Source organism: Corvus kubaryi, unplaced genomic scaffold (genome assembly GCF_017639235.1).
Source record: "Corvus kubaryi isolate FWS band 111438036 unplaced genomic scaffold, C.kubaryi_AGA036_p1.0 37328, whole genome shotgun sequence".
Lineage (NCBI taxonomy): Eukaryota > Metazoa > Chordata > Aves > Passeriformes > Corvidae > Corvus > Corvus kubaryi.
The window spans coordinates 2489632-2514524 of NW_024581106.1; the positions used below are offsets into that span (position 1 = coordinate 2489632).

Consider the following 24893-nt stretch of genomic DNA (forward strand, 5'->3'; position numbering starts at 1 on the left):
CACACCAGTCAAAATAGAAGCTGTTGCTGAAGATAGATGCTGCTCTATGAACACCATTTTCTATGTCACCAGGATACATTCTGTGTATGCCATTTAGAGTCCTGTAAGCAGATGATTTCTTAGGCTATGCCATTCATATTTATGCCCTTCTGCATCTGTCTGAAAAGAGAAGTCAGGCAGTTGCTTCTGCAAGTTCTGTGCAGATGAGAATATTAAAGGAGATCAAAAGGTACAGTCTAAAATCAGTGGTAAGATACAGATTGATCTGGTTAAAGGCAAACTGCATATGAAAGCAAAGAGAAATGGTCTGAGAGAGGAGAGATGCTGTTTGGGGTTTTTTCTGGGGTTTTTCTTTAGAAGAATTGAATATCAACTACTCTTCTCTCTTTACATCAGGACGGACATTCCCTACGCATCCTTACTTTTCCGCCCACCTTGGAGCAGGACAGCTATCACTGTTTAATCTCTTGAAAGCATACTCTTTGCTGGACAAAGAAGTGGGTTACTGTCAAGGTATAAGCTTTGTAGCTGGAGTGCTGCTTCTACATATGAGTGAAGAACAGGCCTTTGAAATGCTGAAATTCCTCATGTATGACCTTGGCTTCCGTAAACAGTACAGGCCAGACATGATGTCGCTACAGGTAAGTCAGTCCTTCTGGAGCAAACCAGAGTTTTAAATCACTTTTGAGCTCTCAGGGGTTGCTTAGGTTCTCCAGGGCCGTAAGAAGCTTCTTACGCTGTTTTGGAGGTTGTAAGGTGCATGTATATTTTATTGTCAAACCCCTCTCTGCCTCTCAGTTTGCAAACAGAGAAGTTTAAAACTTGCAGACTTTATCCTGTTGCACATCCCTGTCATCTCCCCTTCAGAAATTCTGATTTCTGCTATTTTGCCCTTCCTTTTCTTTTCCTCATTGCTCTCTTCCTTATGCTAGAAAAAAACTGATACGCTTTGTCGTGCGTGGATAGAGTTTAAAAATTAATTCGATTTTGTTTTTATTCAGTCCATGAGCACTTGGATGTAGATGTCTATCTTGTAAGGCCAAGTCAAGTCAATAGTGACACACAGTGGTCAGTCAATGTATTCCTCAGGCATTTGTACTTGGGGCTGCCCTGCCTTGTACTCATCGTTTCACCTCTTTTTCTCTCATTGTCTTCTACTCCATCACGCTCAGAGATAGAAAACAGATGAATTTTTAATCGTTTAATTAGCTTATGCAATGATGCAAGCTCTGCAATATTATTTAGCAGCTAGCTATAGATACTCAAGACTGTTTAGGAAGGTGACAAAAATTTTCAGATCTGTATGAATTTCAGGGTTTAAAGTTTGAGAAATCTTTCACCTTGACATGCAACTGTCCACTGACTTGAATAATTATATTTTATAAACCCCTTATAATGTAAAGGAATATACCACTGATGAGTTTTTATAGTCCACAGAGGAGGAAGAGAAAACAAAGCAGCAGATACAAAAGTCTCCTTTTTTTTCCCCATGCTCCCTGCAAACAGTTATAATTAAATAAAACTTAAGGGAGAGTTTTAGCCCACTTTTCATGACCAGTCTCTTTAGGTGCTTATTTGGAAAATGTTCAGAGCAATGGAATAGATCATAGTTAGAGAAACTGTATGTGCTTATTCTAAAAGTGATAGAGGACTGTGGATGTAAGTATGCTATAACAAATTTGTTGTTGATGAATTGTGAACAGCCATAAAAATCATTGTTTTACCTCCTCCTGTTCCATTTCCCCCCACAAATACATTTTAAACCACTGAGGGTAAAAGTGTGATAAATGCATGTTTGTGGGGTTTTTTTTTCCCTAGTAGATGCTCTCTAAGTGTGTGTGTGTTATATTGCAGTTGTAGACTTCCAACATCTGATGATTTGAGAGCATTCATATGTCCAGGATTTCACATTATAGTTTAAATGAGTGTGACTCTTTCATTGTAAGAGTACTTTTAAATTTGGAGAGGTTTACCACTTGTACTGTTTGCCTTTTAAAATAAATGGCTTGTCTTTTCCCACAGTTTGCTCCTAGGCAGTTCTTCTGTTAAAGTCAAATTTTGTCTGCTCAAGACAAACTAGACAAGAAGACTTAGAGGATCTTACTATATTTGGGTTGTTTTCTAATAGGAGTAGAGTATTGCAAATTCTTCTGCATTTACAGTAGTGAAACACAAGCAAGCTTTTATGCAGAATTGGCTTCACTCCTGTAGAAGAAAAATGTTGGATGATTCTTCAAGATAATGAAAACTTATTTGTCTTAGATTTTTTAGTTGTTTTCTGGAGAAAGTAGTAATCTAGATCCTTAGTTCATAATGAACTGTCCCAGTTGGTTTACTACTCTGTGATGCAATTCTGACTTCACGTGTGTTTTGTATTGGCACTGTCCAAACTGGGCTTAATTGGTATCTTTTGCAATTAAAACAGGGACTCAAATGCATGCACAAATTTAGCTGATTTGCCTAAATGAATGATCCCTCTTCATGTACACAGTGCTGACAAACAGGTAGCTTCAAGGGCTCTCAGCTTTTGGTAGGGAACAAGCATGAACTCTAGAAGTAGGAAAATAGCTGGATGTAATGAGTCATTTTCTTATTGAGGAGCAGATTCACCTTAAGCATAAAGCACTGTTTACAACAAAATTGGGCCTGACAACTAATCAATATATGTCTGCTTTCTGAGAGAAGTGTCACAAGGAAATAATTTACCACAGAGTGATATTTTTAGCCATGAACAGCACCTTTTAACCATTTTCCCTTGCAACCTTTTATAGGTTGTATGGCAACACTTTTTGCACCAGTATCTTAAATTCCTCAGGACCACTGGGAGGTGTTCTGGGAAATAAAATGTGTTCTGTGGGTACAGAAACTATCTAAAGTGATGACTGTAGCACTAGAGTTTTAAATGCAGCAAAAATAAGGCTAAAATTTAGAGAATGAAAGCTGGAATGTGTAAATTCAGTCAGAAATAATTCATGGAGAATTTGGACATCTTGGAGGTACCTGTACTTTCATTGCTGTGAGACTGAAAATTCTGGTTTGTTGACAAAGTTGGAGCAATATATTCCCTTCTTACTTTAAGCCTGTGAATCTGAAATGATTCTTCATTAGTAATCAGATTCAAACTGTTCTTTGTTATTGACTACCCTGTTGATTTTAATTCATTAATGGCAGGTTGTTTATATGTGAGTGGATACCACTCGAGGCCCCAGGCGGCAATTAAGCTTCATTTTACCGTGCCATCTGTACTGCAGTTAATTTCCCTCGAATGAAATGTGAATGATTGGGAAAACTGAGTAAAGCTGAACTTTTCTTTCTTTACTTCCTTCCCCCCCAACCCCCTCATGCACTGTAGATTCAGATGTATCAGCTCTCAAGGCTTCTACATGATTATCACAGAGACCTGTATAATCATCTTGAAGAAAATGAAATCAGCCCTAGTCTTTATGCTGCACCGTGGTTTCTTACACTGTTCGCATCTCAGTTTCCATTAGGATTTGTAGCCAGAGTATTTGGTAAGAAAGCTTATTCTATTGCAATAGTAAACAGTCCATTGTGTTTTGAAACTCTCCAGTAGTTTGCTACATGCTGGGGACATTTGGGGTGACTGTTGTGGGTGGCAAGTAGCAACACTTTTCATGGTGGGGTGTCAGCTCCTTGAAGAGGAAAATCCAAAGGGTATTCCTTGAAACATCAGACTTGAGCAAATAATTATGTATTCTCTTATTACCTAAGAGACTCCTGAAGTGTAAACAGCAGAAAGTTTATTGTTGCAAATGTATTCAGTTTATATCTATAGAAAAGTTCATTTTGGCCAACTTGCAAACTGAAAAAAGAAAATGCATTTCTGAATTCAGATTCTAAAGTGCTTTCTAATAAAATTCAAGCAAATTTGAACTTAAAGGCTGGTTTAGGTATTCATGTATATATTGAACAATTTCCAAGTCTTAATATGCCTCTGATTTCATTCAGCTAGGTTTTTTCATTCTATGCTCCTCTTCAGGTAATGTGTAGTACAGAAACCTAAATATTGATTATGCCTGGTAGTGTTTACAGTATCAGAATGTCAAGTAATTGTTTTTTGTCGTCTTTTCTTGTCCATAAGAACTGCCAGCTTAGTCAAATCTCTAGTAATGCACCTGTTTTTTAAATTTAAAGTTATTTGTTAATGCAAAACTCACTGTACTTGTATATGCACCAAGAATCTAAATGCACGTGTAAGGTACTTCCTCTTAAATCAGATACTTTTTTCCCTTTGATCTTTGTTTTTGTATGGCGCCTTTTGTCTTTTCTTAAGAAATTCAACCTGACTTCGTCTCATGTTTTAATACTGGAGTGTGTTAGATTCTCAGTTTGTGTGGTGTGTTGTCTTGGGGGCAGGAAGAAGGTTTTGGTTGTTTGGGTTTGGTTTTAAGTTTTTAATTTTTTCTTACCCAATGATTTCTTCGTTATTCAGGGTTTTTTCCATTTACAGCAAATGTTTTCTGTCTGCTGTCTGTATGAACAAATGATTGGTGTATCTCTTTTTCAGTGGTGTACCAGTCATGTGAATATCTCTTTCCCTTTGGGATTACTGAATTCTGGGACACTTGAGCATTTCATGTTCCTTTCTTTTTTGCTGTTTGGGTTGTTTTTTTTTTCCTAAATGAATTTTTTAAGAATGGGGAAAGGTGGGAAAGAGGTTTGGTGGTCATTTCTCTGTAAATAAGTTGACCAAGGCATGTTCCCATTTTAAAATTGCAAAGTTATTGTATTGTTTTACTTCCTAATGCTTTGAATTCCTGAATTTTCAGTGTCTTATGGGCCATTGTAATATACCAGGAGCAAATGGCTATTGCCTACCTGTCACAAATTATATACTTATATTTATGCTGTTTGAATGTCCATCATAGACCTGAGAAGGGGGAATTTCAGAAATTTCAGAGCCCAGACTTTCCTCTCTTATTCATGTAATTATACCTCAAAGAGTTTGGGGCTTACATTATAGCCAGTAAGATCACTACCATGAATTTTGAAAATATTATAACCCGTTATGGAATCTACATGATTGTTTTTTAAGAACTAGCTTCTGCCTGTAGAAAAACAGTTGTGTTGTGATCTGCTCCCCAGTAGCTTTTCAGTCACAGGAGCACTTAAAACCAGTTAGCAGTTGGTTAACAGTCTGTGGCAGACAGTGATGAAATGCTTATTGCAGATAACTGCTACAGACATAACAAGCATGCAGTATTTTCTTTAATGCTCTCTCACATCTGTAAGATGAAAGAAAATTCTTTAATATGCTTTATCCTCTTGTTGAAATAAGACTTTGCACTTCTGAACTGAATATATCTGCACTGTGATTGATTACAAAGAAGAACATCCCAGCAAATATATGTATTTATCCAATGACTCTAGCTCCCATTTTCAAGGTACTGTAATTATTTTCTCTTTTAGACATTATTTTTCTTCAAGGAACAGAAGTCATATTTAAAGTAGCACTGAGCCTACTTAGCAGTCAAGAGATATCTATAATGGGATGTGAGAGTTTTGAGAACATTGTTGATTTTCTTAAAACTACTGTTCCAGATATGACTAAGCCTCAAATGGAAAAAATTATTACTCAGGTAAGGATGTTTTTCGCTTTTCTTTTTTTCCCCCATTTATTTTACTTTAAAAGAATCATGCCTACAGTATAAGCAAAAGTCTTCTCAGAAGAAGATATGAAAACCTTCTTGAGAAATACTGTCTGTGGCTGGAATCTTCATCTCTGTACCTAAACTTCCTCTGCGCTGAAGCTGCAAATTGAGAATGAGCCTCAGTCTAGTACCTTAATTGTGAACCTGGGAGCAGCTCTCCCCCTTCAAGTGGTAGTTCAGAGATAACAGAAGAGCTCTAGAAAACCATGTGTGTGAGTGAGCACTTACGCATTCCTGTGGCTTGTTAAGGTTTGAATCTTTCAGGTGCTTTTAGATAAGAATTCAGTTTTAGACAATGTAAATCTTCATTTCCTTGTTGCATTGACTGTGACTGCTGTGCTAAACCTGTGTCAGGCACCTTCATGTCTGTCTTCACAACTTGTTGATTCTGGCAGTGATAGAGATGGTAGTTTAATACTGCATGGGTAGAAATGGCTTTGTGCAAAGCCAGGTCTGATAGAGTAAAGAACGGGTTATGTTGCCTGCAGAGCTGAATGTGGTTACACGCAGGTCAGCTCAGCTCAGCTCAGCTGGCCTGTGGTGTGGTCTCATGCTGAGCAGCCTTCCAGATCTGCATTCATGTGTAGACTGCCTGTATCCTATTGTTCCTACCTAGCCTGGCTGCAGGGACAGTTGTTTGGCTGTCTCACTCTGGTAGTTCCCAGGACCATCCCCTTATAATGGGTAGTGAAAGAAAAATGTAGACATCATGCAGATCTGTAATACACAGGTGATTTATCGGGTAGCTATGTAGAGGAAAATGGTACTTAGCCAGCTTGAACACTACATAATTTAAAGTTTTATCTCATTTGAATAGAATAGAACAGTGAAAGTAATACAGAACTTGGTTTTTCAGGGAATCTATGTGTGTCTGTGTTGGTGGAATATTTGTGATCTCTAGGATAAGGAACAGAAAAGATGTCACTGTAGACATCCTTCCAATCCTAGTCTAAAAATCTTTGGTAATTTTCCAAGGCTGAGAGGCTGTGACTAGATGTGTGAACAGATAAGGGTCATGCGATCCATGCACTGTTAGAGGCTCAGTTCTGTAGTCTTCACAATGCTTTATCCCTAAAGTATCCCAATAAGAAAGTAGTGTGTCATCATGCAGAGATAGAGCACATGGAATCTGTAACTATGCAGAATGTTTTTATAGAAGTCTGTTAATGAGCTCTTGGAGTCAAGGGATCCAGTTTTGAAGGCAGAGATCTGATGAATCCCAGATTTAAAAACTTTGTCTTGAACTTCTTAATATTCCTGAGCAAGAGTCCATAAAACTTGGTCATATTATAAAATTCTTGGATTGAACAAGATTTTCCTGCTGATACATCTCCTAGTAAGAGCTGGTATTTGGTAATTGTAAAAGGCATGATCCAATTTTTTCTGAAGTCTATGATTTATTATGGCTACAACTCTCGATGTTATAATGCTCTTACTGTAGACATCCCCTTAAACACTTTTTTGAAGGGGACAGGAAAAGCATTAATCCAGAAGAGCTGACTCTTAGTCAAACATTCGTGTGGAATAAGTCCTCTCTATTGTAGTTAAAAATGTTTTTTCTCTCATGGCAGGTGTTCGAGATGGATATTTCAAAACAGCTCCATGCCTATGAAGTAGAGTACCATGTTCTTCAAGATGAACTACAGGAAAACGTGAGTCCTTGTGATGAAGGTGAACCCCTGGAGAAGCTGGAGAGGGCAAACAATCATCTGAAGAGGCAAAACATGGATTTGTTGGAGAAGCTACAGGTAAATGACTTAGGCTACAAACTCATGGAGAAGTCATTTCTATGATTCAGCCAATAGTGGAGAAAGTGTTGTTATAAGTCTGTGTGAGAAGTCTTCTTGCTGCAAGACCTTGTGCAGTTGAGCAGTTCTCTTAATTGTAGTGATTCACTTCTGCTAAGCATACTTCTAAATCCTTTGTCATTCCTTGGACTTTTCCTTCTTGATTTAGATTTCTTTTTTCCCAAAGCCTCTCTTCCCTTATCTTCCATAAAATCTGTTGGCAAAATTTGTGTGTCTTACTGAAAAATAAGTTCTCTGTCCCTTCATCTCTTTGCTTCCCTGTTGGAAAGTTTTAAGAAATAATCCATAATGCAGCAGACTTGTTTCCTCCAGGCCTTTGTAGGCAGTGTTATTTTGTTTCCTTCTGCTGAAACTCATAGTCTACTTTTGGAAGGTGGTCTCTTCTAGCAGACCTCACTACATCTGAAAGCCACCAGACTTTGCCTGATAAAGTTGTGCTTTAAAGAAGTCCTTCCTCCTTCACTGTTCACCTGTAGCTTGGCCAAGACTTGTTTCAGTTGCAATATGTATTGTCTTGCATGTTCCTGAAAGGCAAGTTCTTGTTTTTTCATCACCAGGCTATTTCTTGTTATATTTGTTAATTTGAACAAACATTGCAAAGAGCTCAGAAAGCACTTTCAGCTTCTGAAACATGAAAATAGAAGGAAGGAAAAAAAGGAAAGATGAAGTCCTCATTATTTTTGTGTTCATGGGCTAAGGGTGCTGTGCTGTGTTCTTTTGATACTGAAAACAGGAATCACTTCAACGTTTTGCTATTATTATTTTTTCTTTTTTATTTTTCTTTATTTTTTTACTGCAGCTTTGGCTTTTACCTTTGTTGTGAAAATGCACCAAAGGCGTAGAATAATTGAGTGGCTGATTTGAAAGGCTCTATCAAAGCTTTTCTGTTCTTTCAGAGTGCCTTACAATAATGCATCTTTCCCAGTTCCTTAACCTCTTCACCTTTTTGTTTGTGTAACTTCTTCATTCCTCTGCTTGTACCTTTCCTAGGAACAATCAAAATTCTTCCAGTTCCCACAGAGGGAACTGCTACTGCTGTGGTAAAGGGTTTCTTTGACTAGTCAGAGGAAGCTGTAGGTTTTTGATTGGACAATAGAAAACACAGTCTGCTTCTAGACTTAATGTTGAGGTTCTCTTTCCCTCCAGCCTCTCCATGCTTCTGACTTTATCACAGAGGGTTCCCCTTGTTCCATCACTGTCACACAGGTCATTTCTTCCAGTACTACTCCAGCTGCTGATTTCGTTTTTTCCCCTCCAGCTCCAGTTCCTTGTTACTTTCAGCTGTCCCTTGCTTGCTGCAACTTGTAGGTCTCCTTCCCTCTGTAAAGCTTTGAGAAATCCTTCAGATTGATCTGGTCACTGTGAGGAGGTTTGGTGTATGATACACAATGCACATTCCTTGTATTGTCTGCCTACACAGATGTCTTTTAGAAGTAGCTATGTAATTCTTTCCTTAACAGATACCTTATCATAATATTAAAAGAAAACTATTCCCCATTTATAAATTTATTATGATGTTATTACTTACAGGTTGCTCACGCTAAAATTCAGAGTCTGGAAGCCAGCCTGGAGACTGTTTTGACTCGGGAGAACAAAATGAAGACTGTAATTCAGTCCCTGGAACAGGAGAAGATAACATATCAAAAGACTCTTGAGCAGATAGTGAAGTATTTGCCAGCGGAATCGTTGTCTGACTGTGAACTGCTCCTGAAGGAAGTAAACTACAACCCAAATAATAAAATATGGAGTAAGCCATAAGCCAGGGTCTTCTAGGCAGCATTTCTTCAAAAAAAAAAAAAAAAAAAGGAATGAAAAAATGAGTATGCTGCTTTTTCAATAACTACTTAGCAATAGGCAATGGTATTACCCAAAAATAGTGCTGGGACACTCATAGCTACAGATGGGCCTTCAAGTGTCAGTATGCAAATTCAGGCTATTAATTTTTTTATGGTTATGTAAATAAATCACAAGGGGGAAATAAAGGATTCTCACATGTAATTATGATGAGTAGATGTATATTTAGAGTTGACCTAAAGAAAAAGAGGAATTGGAGTAGAGAAAGATAATTCTGATCTGCAAATTCACTCTGGATGTGCTTGTCTTGTAGTGAAATGAGGATAGTGTGTCTTTCTATATCTATATATTGAATATGTTGAATAATACTTGAAGAAAAAGAAAAAGGAGAATGTAATTTTCCCTCCAAAGAGCAGCATGTTTCACATCTTCTGTGGAAAATCTGTGTGAACTCATGCGTGCCTCTCTTTTAATTCTACTGACATTGTGAGCACAGACCAATAAGCAGAAAAAGTGTCATGACATGTTTTGCACAGAAAGAGCTGTAGTGCCATCCGCTGCCTGGGCTGTCCCAGTCAGCAGTGTGATTCCACATGCATGTTGGAACTGGAAACAAAAAAGCATTGCGTCATAGCTCCACCTCCGTCACCCAGAGCTAAGGAATAGGTGTCTGCACGCACTCGCAGAGCTCGCAAAGGCAAGAGCTTGGTGACTGCTGCTCCCTTCTTGGCCTTTTTGCTTCCACCTGTGCTGGGGTTGATCGTGATGAGGAGAGGAAGGAAGCCCAGCAGTGGGATGGGATTCATTCCGATGTTAGTTTTCTACCGGAGATTTGCCTGTTGCAAGTTAGATGTGTAAGGGGTTCTCATTTAACCAAAGAAATGCTGCAAGAAGCCTTGTGTAATTATATTGGGATGCAGAAAGCTGTTTTAAATTTTATTTGAGAAGAAAATTGAGGTAGGTTGCAGGAAGTTAAGCATGAGTGCACAAGAGAGGACCAAGCAAGTCTCAGATATTATGTACCTTTCAGTTTTCACATATACAGTGGCTATACATTTCAAAGGGGATCCTGAAGTACAGGCACAGTTTTAATAATGCTTTCCAGGCTATTCCTGTTTTAATACTGCTTTGTGGTCTTCTTTTTAAAACAAAAGTCATGAATTTGTGTGTTCTGGACAGAAGGTGAGATAAACTCTGATCATTTCAAGGGAGAAATTATGTTTATAGAGGTAAACTTATAAAAAGTTGCATATAGATTTGAAAATGTTTTCAAGTGGAATTTTTGAGAAGGCTTAGACAAATGTGTAATAGACAAGTATTTTGGAGTGCATGTCTGAACCCTTAATTGTGTGTTACAGTGGCTCATGCTATCTCTTTCCCTTTATACTGTATTTCAGGAAACACTTGTTCTTTTTAGTAAGAAAACCAATTAAGCAAAGTGCCAAATCCAGCAGTGTCTTTTTGCATAAGATTGTCCAATTTAGAAAGCATGGACTGAATATCACTGCTTTCTAAGTATTACGCTTTATGTTACCATAAAAGTGAGCAACAACAGTGCTTATTTGCTGCACACTGCTGTGGAACTTAGGGGCTTTGGCTCTCCTGGGTTTTTTGTTGTTTTTTTACTTCCATGATGTTTTATTTGATTAAAGATACTGATTTACTTAACAGTCTCTCTTTTTACATTTTGGGTGAAAGGTCTTAACACTGTGTATAAAATTATGTGGAATCTGTCTAGGTATTTCAAGAATGTCGTATTGTACTAGATGGGGAAATGCCAAGTGACAAGGCAGTTCTTTGCAGTTTTGTTCAAGAGTGAGTTTTATCTGATGTGTATATAAAAAACTAATCCCAGGAACTGCAGCAGAATCTATTACAAAGAATCAAGATTATTCAGGTACATCTTTTTTTTTGAAGATGCACTGAATGAGCTTTATCGTCTGTTTCACTTTAAATTTTTTTCATGTAATGCCTGGAGAAATTCCAATAAACGTCATTGCTGCATTTCCCACAGCCTCTGGCTAGTTTTATTTTTCTACACTTCAAGTACCAATCTCATTCTCAATAATACTGTTCACATGAAATATGAAAAGGATCTGGGTTTAGTTTCTAGTTGTGGGGAAGAAAACCTGCAGGATTTGTAGAAGTACACAGAGTACAAGGATATATATTCTTCTCAGGGAGAATAATCTTGCATTGTTCTTAACTGAAGATGAAATTGTTAAAAGGTATTTTTGTTCTGTAGCAGTTCAGTTAGTACACATGCATGTTGACAATAGTAGTTTGATGAACTTTGTGTATCTACCTTTGAAGTGGGAGGAGAGTGCAACAACACATGGGAATAAACTACAGAAGTAAAACCACAGTGGGGTAAGTGCCTCGTGGCGTCAGGACACTTCTGATAGTGTTTGTATGCTGAACCCAAGAGTGCCTTGTAACTGGATATCTCTAGGCTGTGTAGCTTGAAGTCTGCACTCAAGCAGCTCTCCTCCACCCCATCTTCAGATGAATAACCAGCAAGATCATCTAGAAGACTGAACTGGATGTGTGTATGAGTCCATCTATCTAATGTATAGATGTCTTTACAGCTATTCTGTGCAGTTGCACTTGTGCAGCTGTGAGGAGGGGGAGGTCTTAAGGTCCAGTGGGCCAGAGGCAGAGCTGCAAGGATAATTGCTTGGGAGAAGGGGCATTTCCTGGGATCAGACAAATTGCTCTTCTGTTTCTGTATCTTGTTTTTCTGATTGGAAAAAAGTTCTCAGAATAAAGCTGCTGTTCTCTCTGAGCTAAGCACAACAGAGCTCTCAGTTTTTGCACTAAACTTGTGGAGACCTAACTCTTGAGGAAAAAGTATCTGCTGTTTTCAGAAACAGGTAACTTAGACTGCTTTCTGCTGGTAGAGGGCTTTTTTTCAAAGTCTGGGGAGATGTATGTCCTTCTAGCTAGCAAACTGGCTAGGAATAAATAGGCTGAAATAAGTCAGTGTGGTAAGAAGGGCTAATGTAGGAGACTCTGGTATTCGCTTCTTTTACAGGTGGAAAATCTGGCCAGAAAGTTGTTTCTTGGGGTTTTTTTTCTTCTCTTATAGAGTATTTATTTATCTCCTCAAAAGAGGAATGCTTATTTAAGGTGCCTGAAAGTTGCATTTGTTCACTTTTGTCTAAAAAAAAGCATTAGATTTTACTGCAAATCGACCTTAGTTGAAATCACAAATCTAGTTGAGTGGTTTGACTCTGCTGTCTTCAACATGACACTTCTTAGCTCAATATCACTACAGGAAAGCTGAACAATTTGTAACGTACAAAAGAATTTCAGCAGTTTGATCCAAGAATTTGATATTACTAGTGTGATCCAGAGGGTCTGCATCTGGACACTTAATCTAAACCTGAAACCACATAGGTATTAGTGTGAATAGCCTTTTCTGTGCTGAGGTGAATAACCCCAGGCAGTGTTAATAGTGATTATCCAGTCAGTCTTTGTAGTCATAGATGGGTGTTGACAGGCATGTGCAGGCTGTAACATGTCAAGATTTATGCCAGGCTATACCATCCTTTGGAAGAATTGTAATTGATTCTGTGCTTCATCTTTTACTGCCAGTGTTAGCTATTGAATGCATTTAACATATGCTTCTCCTTCCTCAGTCTTTCTAGTGACTAGAAAAAACAAAATTTAATGCTCTTTTCAAAAAGACATATCCAATATTTAGCTATATCCTTAGTCCAGTGTGCAAGAGAGAGTTCATGTGCCTTAAGTTTAACACGTTAGCTCACTCTGTCTGAAAGCGTGTTGAACTCTGCAGTGACAGTAAAAAGCTGGGCAGTGAAGCAAAGATGACTGGTGCCTTGAGCAGCTGATGGGTTGTGTGCTGACAGGCTTGCAGTGTAGTAGAATCTGGACAGACTGGCACTTGGTCTGTTTGCTTTTATTTTAGTGTTGACCTTAATTGTGGACCAAAGGAAGGAGCTGGCAGTGGTCCTTTACCAAAACGTTGTGTTGGCATTTCATTTGAGTTGAGAAGTCTTCCAGTCCTTAACTGTGCTCTTCAGAACTCTTGCTCAGCAGCCACTTTTAACGAGAGATTTGGGAATTGTTGTTTGTAGTCTTACCATTAAAAAAACTTCTCCTGGAGCTTATCCAGGCTGTTTCTGTGCTCAAACTGCAGCTTACTCAAGTCTTCACTCTGATAAAGGAAAGTAAGAAGGTTTTATTATATAGGTTTTATTTTTGATCAGAGCATGTGCTGAGAGATGACACAAGTGCTATACATTATTTCTTGCTGAAACTTACACAGGGAAAAGTATTCTGTGCCTGATGCACCCCAGAGTGTGGTTGGCCCTTTTGCTGTCATGACTGTTGCTGGCTCAAATTTAACTTGCCATCAAACACCTAGATCACTTTCTGCAGGACTGCTCTGCAGCTTCTCATCCCCCAGTTTGTACATATGACCAGGATTGCCCCATCCTAGGTAGAGAATACATCACTTGCTCTTACTAAATTTCATACAGTTGGTGATTGGCCACTTCTGTAGTCTATCCAGATGTCCCTTTACCTTTGAGGGAGTCCACAGCTCCTCCTAGTTGACACCAGCGGCAGACATGGGGACTAGAGATACCCTGGGGACAGTGAAGTGCAGATCCAGGCTAGCTGGAGCCCAGAAGCAGCCACAGTAACACCATGCAAAGCCTGGCTTGCTGAACAGCCAGGACCAGTCTGTGGGAGGCTGTGGGCAGGCTGGCCATCACCTCCATGCTGCATGTTCGGGCTCCTTGCTGCAGGTGAGGCCAAGCCTGGCCTGTGCACTGAGTGCCTATTTGTCCCGTGCAGTTGGTGCTCCCAAATGTTGTCTTCCAGTTTAGTGTTGTGTGCTGGGACAGCACTGGGATGCCAACCAAATTGGGGAAGGTAGGGGTGAGGGGGAGATTTCCTTTGAAGTGCACACCTGATTCTAATGAAAAATGCTGCTGTGGGCAGGCCCCCAGTGCCAGTCAGGACTCCCCTGGTACTGCTCCCGGAGGATACAGGACTAGTTCCGTGTGGAGCTGCTGGGCTGTCTGCATTATCCTGTACAGCACTCAGTAAAGGGTGATTTTTTTTTTTTTCCCCCTAGTGCTAAAAAAGAACATATGCCGTCATTTTTTTTAATGATCAATCTGCTAAAGTTGATGTTCCGGAAGAAATCGTAGTTAGTGTATTTGTGCTTGAATATTGCCCACGAGGTGTCACTGTTGGTTTTGTACATGCAGCTCGTGTGTGTGGGTCGGTTTGGTGGTTTTGTGGCTCTTAGAGAGGAGAATGAACTTAGTGTCCTGTTTGATGAAGCATGATGCTCTATTTGCATGCTGTTTGTAATAAAATGTGATGTTTGTGGTCAAAGACTCTATTATAATGAGAGGACTTACTAAATGACACATAGGGCCTTCTCAGAAGCGGATGTCTTACAGTGTTTCATCTCTGCTCTTGTGCAAGAGAATTATGGAAGCACTTCACCCTAAAACTGGCATCTATTGTTCCCAGCAATCTGATCCCAGGTGTCTCCTTTTGTACAGTTCTGTTTGAGCAGAATCTGTATTTCTTGAAAGCAACATCAAGTTGATCTGGTCTAACTGCTGTCTGATTTCACACTTACCCTTTTTTTGTCTTTTAAAAATAAGGTTTCCTTGCCATAAACTTCCCCATGTCCACTAAATCTTGAATAATCAGTTCTTCTTCCCTGGTTTTCTTTTAATTAAATCGTACTGGGTTTTAGTGGTCAGAAGGAAGATGGAGGATTTGCTCCTAATTTTCCTAGACCTACAGAAAAAACATGATTTGCTGCTTCCATTTTCCAGTTAACACATTTTCCCTCCAATGGCAGTGGAGCCCTGTGCTCACTCTGAGATGTGAGGACGTGTTCAGATAATGTGATGTTCCAACCACCCAGACACAGCTGTTCCCAAATGGGTCTGGACAACATGTTTACCTCCCGACCAGAGCCCCATATTCAAACCATACTCAGGTAATTATGGCATGAGCAATTCCCTGGGGACCTCTGGGCATAAGCAAAGAGACTACAGCCCTTCTTCAATGCGTTTGCATTTCTAAAAGCACCAAATTATAGATGGGCCTAATGGGTTGAAGGTGCTTAAAGCAGGGCCAGTGCACTTCATGTGCAATATACCATCATTTGAAAAGCTATCACATTGTGGAAACATCATTCAAGTGCTAATTTAAATAATACTAACATCTGAAATGAAGGCAATGTTCTGACATTTATAGGTTTAATGTCTATTTCTGCACTCTACCAAAATAGATGGGCTGTGGGTGGTTCTATGATTATTGCTGTGCATTAGCAAGACAAAAATCGTGTAGGCAGCTGCTATTATGCCTGAGTAAATATAGATGAGGGAGAATCTACAGGGTAATTTTTTGATGTCACATGTTTATTTAAGATATAATTAGGAACAACGTTAACTTCAGTAGTGCTTAAGGCTTTGGAGAGGGAGAGAATATCTTAAAAATTCAGTGACCGACATGCCTTCATACTGCATAGCCTGGGGTCCTGGTAGTCCCAGGGATGGGGTTACACAGTCCTGGGAGCAGTGATTCCCTGCAGCCCTTTGCCTGCTGAGCAGTCACAGCTATTGAGGCTGGATGCATGTCAAGCCATTATCCTAACCAAAAGTTGTGACCTTTGTGTTGTCTCCCATTGCGGTGATCCTGAAAAACTTCAGAGGGCTTTGATAGGCTGAAATGGGTATTTTTGCCCTGAGTTTTGGTATTGCATGTTGTGGAAGGAGGAAAGGTAGCAGTTCTTTTGGAAGAACATAATTTTACCATGTTTTGCCCTAGACAAGTAAAAGCTATGTCCTTCCTACTCTAAACAGGAAGGGAAATGAGGAATGCCAAGCCACTAAACTGCTTACAGTGGCATAACTGCTTTTAGTACTTTATATCCTTGGCAGGAGGACAGGATCCTGCTGCCTTTTTTTTCCAGCTGGCCCCCACATGTGTAGCCACTGTAGTCCTGTTTGCATTCCTCATGAAGGGTGAGACTACTGACCATTTCCTTGGCTTGTGCGTGGTGTTCTTACCAACCTCTGCCTGCTGGAGAACCATAGCATCAAAGCTCTTGTGTTTTCCTAAGAAATGTATTTCCATCAAAGCTCTGGTGTTTTCCTAAGAAATGTATTTTCATCAGCTCAATGGACAGTGACATTGCTTTCCATCTTTCGTGAAAAGGCAGAGAGCCTTGTGTGGCTGTTCCTTGGGATTCGTTTGCATGCTCTTGCAGAAATTGGGCACAAGCAATGCCAGAGGATGTTTCCTATGCCTGGCCACAGCTGGCCACTCATTAAAAGGTCCAGGGCTTGGATGTTGGTAACATCCCTAGTATATGAAGGTGTTGGGTTTTTTATTTTGAACTGTCTGTCAGTGGAAGAAAGCCTGATGAAGTTAAACAGCCCTGGAGGACACTTCAGCTGAGGGGGCTGGAGATGTGTAAAGCGGTTGTGTGTGGGCAGGAAGAAATGGAATTAAGGTAGGAAATCATAAAGTAGATGTGACAAACACTTCTGCTTTTATAGCAGCTTATTTATACCAAAACTCATTATACCATGTCAGTTTTTGAGGAATTCTGGCTTCTTGACATTTGTCCTACTTACCCTTTACAAAAAGTATATATTTTTCCTAGCACCACCTGAAATGATCATAGCACTCAATGAGCCGAAGTTCTCTAATGGTGCAAAGCTGCTAAGAGGAGAATCCTGCATTTAGGAAACTGTATTTATTTGTGATGTAACAGAGCCTAGAGAGATGCTACAGCATCAATCTCGTAAGATGGCAAAAGATGAGCACTGTCCCAAAAATTTACCATTAAATCAAAGAAGTGGGAAGAGCAGCACTGGCCCAGGGCAATTATGATCAGTTTAGGCAGACGTACCACTGTATTGTAAGTGCCTGTTTTTAGAGGTGGGATGATTTTATTTAACCTTCATCAAGCTTTTTTGGGTCAACACTGGCTTTGTAGCGACACCTGCAAAGAGTAAATCTGATTAATCTGGGTCCTAAAACATTTACTCCTTCCTTCTCTCTCATCCACTGCAAATACCAGCAAGAAACATACAGGTGCAGCACCTCTTTTCACTCTATATAATAGCCTAATGGTTAGCCCAATTGTTAAGGAAACAAAAAGCCATATTTCTGGTCAAAAATGCATCTTGGAAAAAAACCACCAGCAGAAACATGTAACATGGACAGCTTCCACAGCCTCTTTGTTTATTCTTATACTTAGGAGATTCAAATAATGAGCATGACTGAACGCCCAAAGGATCTCAGTTACAGAACCTCTCTCCCCCATCCCCCCCCCTCCATTTATGGCATGCTTTGAGGGAAATTATAATGAACATGCTGTTAAACAAAACATGAACCCTCAGGCTATCTGGGCCGTGGCAGATCCTCTGCTCCTTTGAGTGTGCTCCCTCCCCTGTGTGAGCTTCAATCCTGATAGGACTTTACAGCCCATTCTTGCTCCCAGACCCCAGAGTTGGGATCTCTAGTCACCGAGTTGGGGAGGGCAGGAAAAGGAGAAGAGGGACGTGTGATGCTGTCACTCTCTCTCCATACATGCCAAGACTGCTGCTCTTCAACCGCCGTGTCATCTGAGCAAGTAGTTCCAGGGGGGTTTATTATTACTATTTTTATTTTCTTCCTTTTCTTTCCCCTCATCTCAGAGGAGCCTGAGTCTGAAGAGAGTCTCAGTGTAAACCTCTGAACACAGAAATAAACTGTAGTCCCTCCTGTGTGCAATAGGAAAATGAATAGCAATAAAATTTTGCCTGGAGCTGGAGGGAAAGGTGAAGGAGGATTTGCTGCTGCCTGGGGCTGCAGGGCAAGGTGAAGGAGAAGGATTTGCTCCTGTTGCTGCCTTAAGTAGATAGAGCATGCTGGAGTTTAGGGCCTGGTTCCATGTATCTGTCATAAAATGAATGTGTGCTCTATCACCATCTGTAGTGTGTGCACAGCAGCAAACCACTTCAAACACAACTAAATGTGTAATGGCCCAGAGGCAGAGAAGGAAAAGGAGAAACAGAAGGAAGGAGGGAGCATATACTGCAGGAGAAGACAAGGGCTGGGGTTGCATTAGGCATGTGAGGAGAAACCCATGCCACTTTTCTTAGCCTGCTGGAGGTGCCTGTCCCCATGAGGTCTGGAGTCACAAATTGAGTTGGGATATCTCTCTTCGGCTCTGCCAGCAACTCTCTCCAAGCTGTAAACATTTCAAGATATAATGTGTGCTGTCCTTTCACAGTAACAATACAGGGAGGAGAAAGCACCTACCAACAAAATCCTTTGTAGCCCTAAAGCACACTGATGGCACCCTCAATCACTGCTCCCCACAAACAGGGTTGCTTTACCCACAGGAAACAAGTCACACATTAGGTTTTGCCACAAAGTCACTTTAACACTGAAGTGGGTAAAACATTTTCCTCTTCCCAAAGAGCAAGTTCAGCAAGTTCACTTAAAACTTCTGAAGTTATGGAAAGGAAGAGGTGACCTTTTGAGCAAAGATCCAGTGCACAAAATCCCTGCATCTTTTTGGCTTGGCCTCTGACCGGCAGGTGAAGAGGAACTCTTGTTTTCAGCAAAATCCAAATGTCAAGTCAGGCAGCTAGAAGCACCCCCGTGGCATTAGCTTTTTATAACCCTCCAAATGTAGTAGCACCCTTATGGTCTTATTGTTGCACTTTTATTTTTTCTTTAATGTCAGAGTTTACATTGGTCTGTGCATGTAAATGATAAATATAATTTCATCACAGAGGAATCAAGGGTGTGTAGCATATTTCTTTGATTTGGCAGGGCCAATAAAACTTGTGTACTGAGAGTGGCTTCCTTTAGTCATCCTTTTACAGAAGCTTTTATTACTTCCTTAGCCTTCGCATGAAAAGCCACACGTAGTCATGGCTATTATACATGTAGGATTAACTGAGCTTGCAAAGGTTTGGCGTGTTGAGCTTTCTGCAAAGTCTGCTACCGAAGTATTTAAGCACTCTTCTCATTTACATAATCTAATTGTTACATTCATTGAAACCTATTCTCTCTTCCAAATCCTACATCTGATCTCCAGTAGGTAAATGTCAGAACAATTAGATAGAAACGCATTAGATGTAGATGGGAGGAAAAAGAAAATCACCAGTTTCTCAGCAGGGTTCGCAGCCCTTTAACCACAGCACAGACCTGATGTGATCACCAATACTATCCCCTTATTCAATTTTGCCCCTAATAGCCATGGGAATAAAAAAATATCACTAAAGGTAACTGTTTCACTCAATTCTTTCCTGACTGCAGCCTTCACTAAAAACTTTGTTATTTTCTCTGCGCTCTGCATGCTGGAGGGAAAGACAGAAGAAAGCCAGGTGGCTCACAGAGGGCAAGGTTCACCAGCTGTGGCAGGGAGGGATAGAGGAGCAGGGCATCAAGCTGAGAGAGATGACCCAGGCAACTGAGATGTGATGTAAGCTTCAGAGAAAACAAGACCATGTCAATGTGCCCTCCCTGTCTGCCTCCTACCCTATGCTCCTTATACTGCAGCCCTGAAACCTGAAGTGAAGGGGCAGGTGTGGGTAGTGGTGGAGCTCCAGCAGAGAGAGCTCCACAGAGGACTGTGGGCTGCAAAGGCAAAGTGGGCTCTTGAGGGGTTGAGGAACAGTCCTCAACTTTCCTCTGCTCTTTCACCAGCTCTTCGCAGCCCTCTGATGACGGCTGAGATAGGGCTGTGGAGCAGGACTGTGGCCCTAAGGAAAAGGAGAATAGGTACTGAGGGCTTAGGGAGAAGTCTTGGGTTGGGCACTTGTCATAGATATGGGAAATAGGCAGGAGGCAGCTGCGAATATTAAGCTTTGAGAAAGGAGAACAACCTTTCTTTAAGAAAATGGATGGGGGAGGCAAAACCAACAGAATTGAGGAAGCATAAATGTGGGTCGTGGAAGAGGTGTCAAACAGGACATCAGTGTTTCCCAGGTGAAGGCTGTGCAATGCCCTCACTGGAGTGTGAGGTTCAACAGGCTGTACTAATAATAACAGCAAATAAATAGGGGAATGAAAAAGAAAGAAAAATATGGTCATGTCTGATAGCCATCAGTAGTCTCATGCTATGGAATACTTGAAGATGGTGATAAAAACATCTCCTGCTCTTTTTGTAAAACCCTTGACTGTGAGAGAACTTGGTAGAAAACAGTCAAAACTGTTAGTTGTTCTTAATTTTGTCTCTATTACCAAATAGAAAAATAATGCCAAAAAAAAAAAAAATCCCCAGAATTTTATTCATTGCTCTAACAAAAAGAGGTATATGTGCTTGCTACTAGGTTTCTGGAGATTGAAAAGACCAATGAATCTGAAACCCAAGCTTTGTGCAGATTTGTACGATATACACAATGATAAAGTTTTATACAACTTTTTGGTTAATCTATGAAGATTAAATCAACCACAGGGCTGTTGGCTGTAGTGTCTAATTTTTATCACCTTGATTTCCAGATAAATACTTTCCAGAGGCTCCCAGTGAATGGAGTTACCCACACAACCTGGGTTTTGCCCTGTGTAGTCATGAGCTGTCACCTCAATAGTGCCACTGAGGTTTTCCTTAGAAACTGGTGACTGGGAGCTAATGTTAATGGGGATAATTTTAGAGTATTAAGCCATGACTCAACTTTCTTAAATCCAAAGGAGATTGGGTGTATGTGAAGAATGATTGCTGCTAGGAGCAGGATTGAAAGGGAATTACTGTATTAAATATATACTTATATGCTTCATAAAATGCTTAATAGAATATATACTTATTAAAGTATATAGTGGAAGAGAATAGTCTCACCTGGAATAGTTAGTAGGACCAGGAATCTTGGCTGTGTCCTGGATGTCCTTCAAACCACATCTCAAAGGAGGTGGGTTAAAGGACAGTTATTGTCCACGTTTACCCCACACTGTTTAGGCACTTATTTTGATATTTCTATGCACTCTCTGAAGTAGGGGAGAGTGGGAAAACTCCAGAGGATAATCCTGGCTTTATGTTATCTTTCAAGTAGTTTAGTCTAAGACTAGAATTAGTCCCTGGAGGGACCTCTCTTGTTTCACTGACTTTTGAAGAAATGTTAAATTAATTGGGTGTGCCTAACTTAGCTGGGTAAATCTAGGCCTAAATGATGGGATTTCCCTGTTTTTGAACTGGTTGCAATGGTCACATGCTGTGTTTTGGCTGCTGAACTGTTCCTGGTTTTACAAGTCCCTCTCAGAACCTTGGTGGTTGTGATGCCTCTGTGTCAGAAGCCTTCTGGAGCTCTTGGCTCACCTCAGCTGTCCTTGCTGATGTGGTTTTTAGTTCTGAGTGGTTTTACCCCCCAGGGCAAAGTAACAGATCTCTCCAAAATTCTTCTTAGATTTCCAAATGAAAGCATGTGAGTACAAGAAGTATGAGCAAAATCCCACCCACCAGGGTAAAATCTCTGCTGTTGTCACAGAATTTCTCTGAATAGCAGCACTTACCTGTGCTGTTTAACACAGCTGGAAACAACAGGGTAAATACTGCATAAGGATGAATGCCAATATGTTATACAGGGGTTTTTAAAGGTATTAGTGCAGGTTATTTAAACAAGAAGCTTTTCCTCTGGATCCTGAAAAGAGCATAACAAAATTTAATTTTAAAATTTTTTTTTTTGTATGTGTGTGTGTAACTTCAATCATGTTTCTGTATTTCAGGGCTGGAATGTAATCATAAAAGTTAACACAGCTCTTCAGATTGTTCTTCTTTCTGTAAGCATGGCTTCATAATGGAGATTTAGTGGGCTGTAAACAGGATGTCATATGGTGCTCTCTGTCAAAAATTAATGATGGCAATGAAGATTAAATTATTCTTCCATGAAAATACAGCACATACGCAGGGAGATGTTTGCAAGCAGGCTTAAAATAGTCCATTCCCTGAGGACAGCCTGGGAGTTTACTGGCTGCTCCCTGTTCCTTGTGAGAGTCTGGGTCTACCACAAAGAGGAGCTGTGTTTAGTTCCTGCAGAACCCTGGGACACAAAGGGAGGCTTTTGTTTCTCTGCCTTCCAGGTGGAAGCTGTAGTCTGTGGTGCCTGGATAATCTGATACTCAGCTACCTGCAGTGTGCTCCCAGAGCTCCAATTTGCACTGCTGGCCTCCATTCGCTGCCCTTCCTTGTCAGAGCTCAGAGTGTTTCAGTCTGTGAGGATTCATTGTGAATCTGACTGTGCATGTTGAGGGGGGTGGAGAGAGGGGGAGAAGGGATTTTCCACAAATGGAATCAAAAAACCTGCAGCATATCTGTATGGAAAAGCCTTCCATTCCATCATCTGTTCCTGATTTTTTCCCCCAGATGCAGCACGAACATGTCAGTGGGAGAAGAAAAATATTACATTTCCTGAGACAGGTTTGTCCTGATGCTGGCTAGCTTGGATAGCCTGATGTGCCAAGCAAAGCTGTTTCCTGTGAGGCATGGTTTTCTGTAAATGCAGCTCTCAGGAAGCTGTAGGGCTGCTTTCTATTTCATTTGCTGGCGGTAGATGGCTGTCTGCCTCTGCAGAGCCTCAGACCAGGCCAGAGTATTCCCCAAGCTGCCTGCTTCTACACTCCCCAAACCTGTTTTCCATATTACCACTCAGTAAAGATGTAAATATTAAGCAGAAGATTTCACGCCTTCAACAAGGGCACAGCTTTCTCAGTGAATTCATTCCTGGTACTGGGGAGAAAATTAGGAAACTACATCTTGGAGAGAAGACGTCATTGTGACCTTTCATTCCCTTGTGAAAGAAATACTACCAATATTTCAGCTCAATGACCTTTGTCTTCTCACAGCTTCAGCAGTTACTGGTTAGGATCCTGAAAAGCATCAGGTTTGGAGATTTTTACATCTTTGAACATCTTTTTTTCTTAGTCTCTTGAGCTGCCTTGATTTTTTTTTTCTTTATTCCCACCATCATATCCTGTGTATTTTCTCATGTGAATTCCCTTGTGAACAGATCTTTATAGCTGTATAATCCTGTAAGCCACCTAGCCCTGGGAAAACATGTATTTTCTCCTTGTTTTTGAAGCCTGTTGTCTAAGAAGACAATGTGTTCCTGTATGCTTAGAATACATGAGCTGATAAAAGTGAAAGAGGGAGAAGTAAGGTGACTACAGTACTGACTCCATCCCCTGGCACAGGGAACACAGTCCTTTGTGGCGGGAAGCAGCTCATTTAAAACAGGTACTTGCTGGACTTTTGACACACATGGATGTGTAAACTGAGTCACACCTAACATTTTAACTCTCCTTTGAAGCTCCATCACAATAGCAAAGCAAAAATATATCTGATACGTAAAAATTGACAATTCCTGTCTCTGCTCCTTCAACTGCTTGTGTATTTCATGGGGGAAATTACTCCCCTGCCAGACTTAGTCTATCAGAAAGCAGTGAATATTGTTGATGTTGCTCAGGAATTAGCTGAATAATGTAAATTATTCTGATAAATCAACCAGTGTGCAAGCATGTCTTTCTGTTCTGATTTATTAGTTAGAGATTATCAGCACTGGCTCCTGTTTTGGGACAGAGGTGACTTTTTGTTCTGTAGGCAAGGGAACCTGGCAGGGCTTCTCAAATATGCACTCTGTACCTGGGTACATGTGTGGTACTTTTGATGTTGCTGTTTTTTATATGGGGAATGGTGTCTTTAATGAGACATTTTTTCTTCTCAGAAAAGTAGTAGATTTTACTTTATGGATTTTACTTTTTAGATTTTACTTTAGAGATGATCCTTGATTCTTCCAGTTGTATTGGGGAAACACAGTAACTGGGATGTAGCCACCTAGCAGGGATTGTCTAGAAGAGAGCGAGAGCAGAATAACCCCCTGTGCCTCTGTGACCATTGCCCAATACTCTGTGTAATCCTGTGCTATGTGATGGGCAGCTGCCTGCACACATTTTCATCCTCCATCACACATACACTTCCACATTTTCCTATTCTGGTCAATGTGTTGAGATCCCTGCCATGGTTCCAATGCATGCATTTTGCATCTCTGGATTTAGCACAGCGGGTTTGATTATATCCTGCAAGCTGTATAATTATTTCTGTCTCTATGAATGCAGGTAAGGTCTAAAACACCTTCACAACAGAATCCCTTTAGCCCTGGCACAGATCAAGGATTTGCCACCTGCTCCATATATCCAAGCAGTTTGCAGCTGCTTTCATAGCCCTGGGATGAGTATCTGTGGGCCTGGGACAGAAACCAGATGTGTGGGCAGCTTGTGGAGAGAGAATGGCGACATGCTCCAAATGGCAGAGTGAGGTGGAGAAGTCTGCCATGAGTTACTGCAAGGCTGCTTTAAATGTTGTTTGGTCTGGTGTGGGAAAGGAAAAGAGATGGTCAGAGCTGTCATTTGTGGATCACACCTGGTATCCAGGCCCTCTGTTTACAGCTGTGGTATATCTTCCTTAAAAACAAAGCTTCTGTAGAGCGATGCCTGAGTGACTGTGGGAGGTTGGCTTTGAATTCCATCCAATGTAGAGTGCTTGTCCAAGCATCCCTTTACCACAGCTGCCTATTTCTCAGTAGGACGGACTGTTTGAAAAATGTATTGTCACTTCTTGTAATGTCTG

General features: G+C 40.5%; 1 protein-coding gene across 10 annotated transcripts in view; it reads left to right on the forward strand.

Annotated features, from left to right (window-relative positions):
- TBC1D4 (TBC1 domain family member 4) overlaps positions 1-11287 on the forward strand; it is a 109029-nt gene extending 97742 nt beyond the window's left edge. For all 10 annotated transcript variants that reach the window (XM_042029663.1, XM_042029662.1, XM_042029665.1 and 7 more), the window contains 5 exons: positions 397-641; positions 3353-3512; positions 5431-5600; positions 7244-7420; positions 9011-11287. In XM_042029663.1, the coding sequence (XP_041885597.1) occupies positions 397-641; positions 3353-3512; positions 5431-5600; positions 7244-7420; positions 9011-9238 (980 nt within the window). In that variant the 3' untranslated portion in view covers positions 9239-11287. The remainder of the gene's footprint in view (positions 1-396; positions 642-3352; positions 3513-5430; positions 5601-7243; positions 7421-9010) is intronic.
- The last annotated feature ends 13606 nt before the right edge of the window (positions 11288-24893 follow it).